Source organism: Vulpes lagopus, chromosome 10 (genome assembly GCF_018345385.1).
Source record: "Vulpes lagopus strain Blue_001 chromosome 10, ASM1834538v1, whole genome shotgun sequence".
NCBI classification, from domain to species: domain Eukaryota; kingdom Metazoa; phylum Chordata; class Mammalia; order Carnivora; family Canidae; genus Vulpes; species Vulpes lagopus.
Window position 1 is genome coordinate 109,139,858 of NC_054833.1, and position 8,744 is coordinate 109,148,601.

Below are 8,744 nucleotides of genomic sequence, written 5' to 3' on the forward strand. Positions count from 1 at the left end.
ACAGAAATATTGAGCAAAAAATGAGGCCAAAAAATATTTTTCTTTAAATATTTTATTTCAAGAAGTCAATTTCCACATTAAAAGAACCAATCCAAGATATTATTCACTAAAATTTCACCTAAATTATTTTTTTTCACCTAAATTATTTAATACACGTAAGTTAGAGTTTAATAGAGCTCTCAGTTTAAACATTTCATATCTTCAACCTAAATTTCCAACATAAAAATTTTAAGGCATCAATTTGTTTTCCCAGCTTTTCCTCAAAATAAAATTACTTCCAAGTTAAAAGTTTTCACAGTTTTTATCAAAATTAAATGTGCAGTATTAACGGAAGTAGAAAGTTACCCATGAGCTATTTCTAAATATTATAAAATTTTATGCCTACAGAGCCTTTTCCCTTTTTTCTCTTAATTTTTTTACAGCACTGTAGTCACCTAGGTTAGAAAAACAAAAAATATCCTGTCAACACATTTAAAAGAATTAAGTTTTAAACGTTACATTTAAGAAAGCACACTACTCTCTTTCAGGGCTAAGGTCTAGAAGTTTCTATGATGAATATTATATACATGAAATTAGAATGATATAAAAAAAAACCTGACAGTGATTTTAAAAATTGTATTACATCCTTATAATATGAAAACAAATATGACCATATGTGTGTATAACACTTGTGATCTCTTCACTAAACTGTAAATCTTCCAATAATCTCTAATAAAACAATCCACAGTATTTCAAATTGCAAAGAAATGTTTCCTACCTTGCCTGCTTCTCTTTCTAAGTCGACATACTCTCGGCTAGGTGTCTGACGTTGTTCTCCCTGCCAGCTGGCCGGAAAAAACTGGAGAGACAGATTGGTTCCTGTGGCCACAAAAGCCTTTTAGAAAAATCAATACAAACAGGATCAGGAGCAGGACATTACATAAATTATGCAGGCAGTCATTTATTTTTACATCAGTTTCTGTCTTAAGCCAGGCAGCACCAAGAATACTTAAAAGTAAAAAACATGCACTCATCATTTTTCTTAAGTATTAAGTTACAAACATCTGATTCCATTTTGAGGACATTTGCCATTGGCTGCTTAAATATAAAATCAGACATGGAATCAATACTTTCTTTCAGGTCATTTTTTGCTGACGTTAGGATCTCGCATTGCTAATGTCTAACCAGAAGCCATCATCCCTGAATTTAAAAACTTCTATTTTTAAATGTGAAAATCACTACAGATCTAAACATTTCGAATTTTAAAGCATACCATAATTTAAACTTGTGTAAATGAGACATTTTAATTTCTCTCACTTAATAAAACGTTTCATTCTAAAGCCCATGTTAAAAATGCACAGGACTGTCTCTTCGGATAAATGATACATTAGCATGTGATGTGACAGCACTTCTCATCTCTCTAAAACCTTAGGGGACTTAAAAAATATGCATTTCCTGAAATTTAACTTCAGGAGAACTGGATCTAACTACACAAAAGAGTATTCATCTAATATTCATTAAAAAAGATTTGGATGCACAGTTCAACATACAGAACAAACTAAAGCCATTTTGATAAAGTATTCTGTGTAGCCCCTGAGCAATTTAACTATATTTCCTCCAAGTAAAAAACAGAAATAGCTTTGTCCCTCTTCTCAAGGGAAATTCAGAAAGAAATAAGTAAAAAGCATTTTTTGGGAAAAGAAACATTTTTCATCATATAAATGTAAACTCTCTTTTCTTTGTTGAAATGAGAGGTTTTGGTTTGGTTTGTTTTACTAATTAAAGTTCCACAACATACTTTGTTTCCAAAGAGTCTTCATCTGAAAGCAAGGGGTTCACATTCTGGCCAATTTGTTTAAAGCCATTAGCTGATTCAGCTATCCACGAGTATCCCTGATGATTAACAGCTTCGATTCTTTAGATAAAAATTTATTCTTCCTATTTCTATTATTGGTACTGTAGGTACAACTGTCAACCTAATTGCTAAATCTCAATGGACATCTTTGATGGCATTTCCCTAATCAAGTGGGATACTTACTTGTGGTATTTTATATGAATAAGGACTTAACAAATGACAATATTACAATATTAACCTTTAAAAAAAAATCTTTCAGGGCGCCTGGGTAGCTCAGTCGGTTAAGCGTCTGCCTTCAGCTCAGGTCATGATCCCAAGGATCCTGGGATGGAGTCCCACATCAGGTTCCCTGCTCAACGGGGAGTCTGCTTCTATGCCCCTCCCCTGGCTTATGTTCTCTCTTTCTCTCAAATAAATAAATAAAATCTTTTTAAAAAACTATGTTTCCCGGCAGCCCCAGTGGCTTGGCAGTTTAGCGCCACCTTCAGCCCGGGGCATGATCCTGGAGACCTGGGATTGAGTCCCATGTCGGGCTCCCAGCATGGAGCCTGCCTCTCCCTCTGCCTGTGCCTCTCTCTCTGTCTCTCCTGAATAAATAAATAAAAAATCTTTAAAAACAAAACAAAACAAAACTATATTTCCATTAATACCAAGTTTAAAAAACAATGGAGCAAAATGAATCAACAGTTCAAATGAAAAGCAGACTCTTGAAGGCACATTGCCTAGGCTGTATGACTTGAAGCAAGTTATTTAGCTGTACCTCAGTTTCCCCACTAATTAATATTTGTAAGTGCTTAAAATAGCACCAAGTAAATGCTATTTAAGTATTTGCTAAGTAAGAGAAAGTTTTGAGCTGGATAAGAGAGCTAACTTTTTCTTTTCTTTTTTTTTTTTTTTTTAACTTTTTCAACCTCAGATAATAAATTCTCAGCATGGAGTAGTGACAGATAATAGATTCAGCCCATGAATGAATGCCTTGTGTCAAAATCTGCAAGGCGTGTTTCTTTGGTATACACCTAGTAACAAATTCTTCCACCCCAGTATACTAGTAAAAACAGTTTACAGATCTTATTACCTCACCTCCTGTCTGAAGACCAACCTCACAGATTTCCTGCTTTATCACTTCATACCCATTATCTCAAGATCCCTCTCTCTGAGAGAGAAGTGGTAAAAACAGATCATTCTAGAACATTTTGTAAATTTATTTAACCAAAGAAGTCTTTTTTTAATGGAATATCTACACACACATAACAATTGGGAAAATTATGTTCAAAAACATAAAAATGCTATACCAGTATCATTGTCTATAAGTAAAATTTCCAGGTTGTCCTGATGATTTTTCTACAGGTTTCACCAACTGTAAAATCACACACCTATGTCAATCCAACACACCTTTATCCTTTCATCTTCAGGATTAAAAACATATAGTTTTGGGTGTGTTTTTTTTTTAAAGATTTTATTTATTTATTCATGAGACACACAGAGAGAGAGAGAGAGAGAGGCAGAGACACAGGAAGAGGGAGGAGCAGACTCCATGAAGGAAGCCCAATGTGGGACTTGATCCCAGAACTCCAGGACCTGGGCCTGAGCTGAAGGCCGATGCTCAACCACTGAGCCACCCAGGCATCCCAAAACATACGGTTTTTACTGCTGTCACAGTAGTCACCAAGCCTGAATTCTTTTAATTTACCATTAGTGTTGAAGACTTCTCCAACACTTACCCACAATAAGAACTCACATGAGGAATAAAACAGACTTTTACCAAATAGATTCTACCCTTCATCCATATGATAAATTTTATAGTTATGATCACATCTATCTAAATACAAAATAATTCATTAACTTCGCTGACACACTATGGAGATGTTCAAAATTAATAGAGTAAAGAGAAGGGAGAAAAGGATGATAATAGTTTTGGTGACTATGCATATTTTTACTGTATACAGTTGCTGTCAAAACAGAGGCAAAATAATAATGCCTTCTCCACACCTACTTTCCACAACCAATAAGTAAAAGCTACAGTCTGTTTCTAATTAAAAAGATAAATTTTAGGCATTATATTAGGTAACCTCTAAATTCAATTAATCAAGTACCTATGACATAAAAAGCATTATGTTTAAAGAGGAGTATATTAATGTATATACCACAGAGTTAATGTGGTCTCCACCCTCTAGGAGCTAGGGATCCTATCATTTAAATGTGAAGAATACTGAATTAAAGGCGGAAGGAAGCGGGAGGACTAGAAAAAGAGGGAAATGTGAAATTCTTTCCTAAACACAAATAGTTACATTATTCAACAAATGTTGAATAAGACACATATGCTATATTAAATAAGCAACAAATAAGACACATATGCTATATTAAATGCCAATCTTACACAGAATTCAATCTACCCCTCCCTTAACTTCTAAAATTTGTCAGATATTAAGAACTTATTAAAATTTGTAGGCTCAGATATCTGTAAGAGGAAGGCCTGGAATGTCCGATTTATCCCTGAAATTTATGGTAAGCACAAGCAACCTATAACACTGCTATAATATTATAGAAATATAATAATATAGCAATTCAGGTAGACTGTGGGTTATATTACGCTCCCAATTTATAATTATGTGCAGTGAAATCTGATATGACAGAAAATATCCTAATAGCTATACTTCACTAGATTTCCAAAAAAACCTCAGCTCTAAAAAATCACGAAGTACTTTGTACCTCATCTTTCACCCTTTCATCAATTAACTCCAGGAAAACCAATGGTCGGGTATACCATCCACCTTTTTGCAAAAGGAAGCCCAGACAAAAGATGATATAATCACTGGATCCACTAATGAAGAATTGTCTTCTACCACTCAGTGCCAAAATCGAAAGTATGTGTCTTAGACGTTTTAATCATCTATTATAATTACTCAAGAATATTGGAAGTGGGCTGAAAGCTGGAGATTTTCTTTCATAACATGCACTAACGACCAAACATTCTAGAGCTAAGAAATTTAGCCAGTATCTTCACATTACCTGTAATACAATTTTTAAAAGTCTTCATTTTAAACAGTGAAGTATTCATAAAAAATAAATTTGATTTAGGCGATGAAAAGGGAGAATTTCATGGTATGTGAATGGTTTATCAGTAAAATATATTGTCCACAGAGGTGGGAAAAGTAAATGCTCCAGTACGTCTTCCTATTGTTAACCATACCTTCAGATCTCTGCAAATGCAAGGGGCCCAGTTCACAGAGTAAATACCTAGATTCCATTATACGGCACTTCAACTTTTTTTTTTTTTTTTAAACTAATCATCAGATCTCTTTAGCTACTTACTCTTTGGCTTTTTCATTCCCTCCTCGTTAGCACCTCCAATAGGACAAACCAAAAAGGAGAGAAGACAGTTGCATCCCACCCCACCCCCCACCCCCCAAGTAAGGTTTGGTGAAGGCGAAGCACCAAAGCCACCATCTAAAACGCGGCCTCCAAATCAACTGTGGGTTTCGCAAGTTCGTGCAATTCTTTAGGAACTGAGGCACTAAACGGGATATGTTTTTGAGGTTTGAAAAAAGACGATAATGGTTTCTTCCTGATTCTCCTGAGGCTTAACATTCTAAGAAAAGAAGATGGCTCATTCTTCAGGGCTTGCTTTTCTCTACCGGGACAATAGATTACTGTAGAGATTCCCGGCTCTACTGGGTGTGGAGCAGCTTCCCATCCAGAGCCACCAACAAACCTCGCGTCTTGAGAAGCCAACTGTCGCCCGGGAACCAGACCCTTGGATGAAGCCCCCTTCTCCTTCCGAACCGCTGTTTCCTCCCGTACCAACACCCACGCGCCCTCAGTCGGGGTCTCCGCCCGTGCAACGCCTTCTCCTGGTCTGCCGGCTCCGCTGCGAGTCGCACCCGCGGCCAACCGTGCGCCGAGCCGAGTCTGGGAAACCGGCCCGGCCCGCACAGGGCCACGGGGAAGCGTCTCCCCGCGAGGACGCGGCCCGCCAGCGTCTGGTTTCGCATTTTGAATCCCGAGTAGGAAGTGAGACGGCGCCCGCTCAGTTCCGGGAGTCGCGGCGTCCGCGGCGCCGTCCGGAACCGGCCTGGGCCGCGGCGGCCCCCGCGCAACAAGTGACCCGAGCGCGCCTCGGTCCCCGCGGCCCGCGCCCCCCGCGCCCCCGCCCCGCCGACTTACGATTTCCGAGCGGCCGTCGCGGCAGGCGTTCTGGAAGCGCGCCTGGCGCTCCTCGTGGGGCCGGTCCCTGAAGCCCGTGTACTTAATCTGCAAGGCAGAGACGGCCCGCAATCAGAAGCCAAATCCGCGGCGCCGCCTGCGCGCCCGCCCACCCCGCGCGGCGCAGATAAGGGCAAGCAGAGTCAGCGCGCGGGCGGGCGGCTGCCGGCGAGATTGCCTCTCCGCGGGGCTGCCCGCGGCCGCGCCGCCCAAACTTTTCTCCGCCCGGGCCCACTCGGCGCCGCCCGCCTGCCTCACCTCGCATTCGCGGCTCAGCTTCCTGAAGAACTCCTCGTTCTCGAACTTGCTTCTCTGGTCGGGCACGACGCGCGGCATCTTCCCGCCCTGAGGCCGCGCCGGCCGGCCGGGCTCGGGGCTTGCGCGGCACCCGCGGGCCGGCTCCGCGCTCACCGACTGACCGCCCTCCCGCGGCGCCCTGACTCCGGCTTCCCTTTGTTTCAGGCGCCCGCCCGCGTGGGCTCCCGCTCCCGGGAGTCTGAGGTGTCGCCGCCCGCTCGAGCCCAGCCCACGCCGCCGCCGCCGCCGCCGCCGCCGCCGCCTCAGCCGTTGCCTACAGCCCGCGCGAACCCAGCACTCGCCGCCCCCGGCCGCCGCCGCCGCCACTTCCTCTCGCCGCCCACCTCGCAAGCCCGCCCGTCCGCCCCGCCCCGGCCGGCCCCACCCCTCCTCCTCCTCGCGCGCCCGCCCGCCCCAAACTCAGGCAAACAAAACGTACCATTCACAACTCTGCGATCCGCGCCGCGCATGCGCCGCCCGCCCGCTTGCGGGGCGGCCCGGGTGCCGCGAGCCGGGGCTCCTCCCGCCGCGCGGCCCTCTCTGCCCTGCGGGCCCGCGGGCCGCTGCGCGGGGAACAGCTCTGCGGGCCTCTGCTGGGGCCGTGGAGATGGGGAGCGGTCCGCGCAGGCCCTTTCTGTCGACGGCGTGGAACTTTGGGGCTCCTCAGCTGCCCGAGGTGACCCCAGATTGTCACCGGAACGTGAGGAAACTTAAGTCCTTGGGGACTTTGTGTCCCTAAACCGACCGGGAGCGATGTGAGCTGCTCCCATCAAAGACTATAAAGGTGGTAACAGACCACAGAATCCACCAGAATCCGCATCGTGGCCGAAAGGTCAGAGCTGTTGGAAGTCAGACTGGCCTTGGCTGGGACCTCAGCGGCTTACACAAGCACTGAACGCTAAGCCTCCGTTTGCCCACTTGCAAAATGCAGACACCAGCTCTCAGGATTAGCGTGGGAGTCTTTATGTCGGTCTAACACATAATGAGCACCCAATACACGTAAGCCTCTAGAGAAGAAAAGCTGAATTATATGTAAACCTAATGGCCGTTCGGGTATTTACCCAAATGTGCCATCAAGCCCTACAAAAACGATCCACAAATTTTAGGGAAGTCATGTAGCCCAAGCTGGAGAGAATCTGACATGGGATCTACAGCAGAGGTTGACTCAAAGTTGACCCTCAATAAATTCTGATCCTTAAAATTCCAGCTTGTCAAAGACCGTGCAAAGATGGGGAGTCCCGGCCAACTCTGATTGACAGTAGCTGGCCACATGGCAAAGGATTGTGAAGATACAACTCACAGGAATTAGCGTGGAGGGCAATGGGCAATGTCAGCCCGAATGCAGGGTTTGGCAGAGCTTCCTACCCCTGCCTAGTCCAATCTCAGTTTTGCAGACATGGAACTGAACTAGGGTGACCAACTGTCTGGTGGTGTTCCAGAGACCATCCTGGTTTTAACGTTGATAGTCCCATGTCCTGGGAAACCACTCAGTCCCTGGCAAACTGAGATGGTTGGTCACCCTAACTGAGGTCTAGAGACAGATCAATCCCCCAAGATCAGGGGGGGAGTTTTCAGCAAAGTCAAAACTGTAGGCTGGTGGTTTTAACAAACACTTGCTGAATAGCAAACATAGACTCTCTCTGAAGGCACACTTCCCTGGCCCATATCATTATATATGAGTGTGCACCAATCGAAAGGGCATAGATACAGATGTCACCAAGCACTACCAGTGGGCCTCCATCTAAGAATCTTCCCTCAGGTCTCTTTCAATTGCAAGTGATAGAAACCCAATTCAAGGCAACTTAAAGGTAGAAAGAGGCCCATTTTATTTTAAGTAAATAAATCACACAGAGGGAGACATCGTCTCTTTTTCTTTTCTATTTCTCCATTTCTTCTCACTGCTTAACTTTCTCAAGCTCTCTTCATTGATATTCATTTCCTGGCAAAGGATGGGAGCAGCTACTTCTCCATCTCTGAGTTATGACATTTCTGCAAAGGACTTCTATTGGCCCAGTTTGGGTCACATACTCTCCCCTCTATCAAATCACCATGTCCAGGGTGATACGGTGACATTGGCCAGCTTCTGTCACATGCTTTCCCATCAGGGATTGGGGGACCTGGGATGGGCAACCTCAGATAGAACCTGATGGGTTAAAAGAGGGGAAGGGACGCCTGGGTGGCTCAGCAGTTAAATGTCTGCCTTTGGCTCAGGGCATGATCCTGGGGTTTGGGATCGAGTCCCACATCAGGCTCTCTGCAAGGAGCCAGCTTCTCTCTCTGCCTCTCTCTCTCTCTCTCTCTCTCTCTCTGTCTCTGTCTCATGAATAAATAAATAAATAAAATCTTTTAAAAAATAAAATAAAAGAGGGGAAGAGCAGTTTCTCCAAAAGGGAGGAATGAGAATGCATCA

The 8,744-nt window shown here is 44.0% G+C and overlaps 1 protein-coding gene across 4 annotated transcripts in view; it reads right to left on the reverse strand.

The window, feature by feature from the left end:
* The window catches only part of CBFB (core-binding factor subunit beta), a 59,830-nt gene extending 53,169 nt beyond the window's left edge, over positions 1-6,661 (reverse strand). For 2 of the 4 annotated variants that reach the window (XM_041771974.1, XM_041771975.1), the window contains exons 1-3: positions 6,296-6,661; positions 5,999-6,085; positions 758-874 (exon numbers count right to left, since the gene is read on the reverse strand). In XM_041771974.1, coding sequence (XP_041627908.1) covers positions 758-874; positions 5,999-6,085; positions 6,296-6,373 — 282 coding nt within the window. In that variant the 5' untranslated portion in view covers positions 6,374-6,661. The remainder of the gene's footprint in view (positions 1-757; positions 875-5,998; positions 6,086-6,295) is intronic. The other 2 variants (XM_041771976.1, XM_041771977.1) reach the window with 1 other exon arrangement.
* Positions 6,662-8,744: the final 2,083 nt, after the last annotated feature.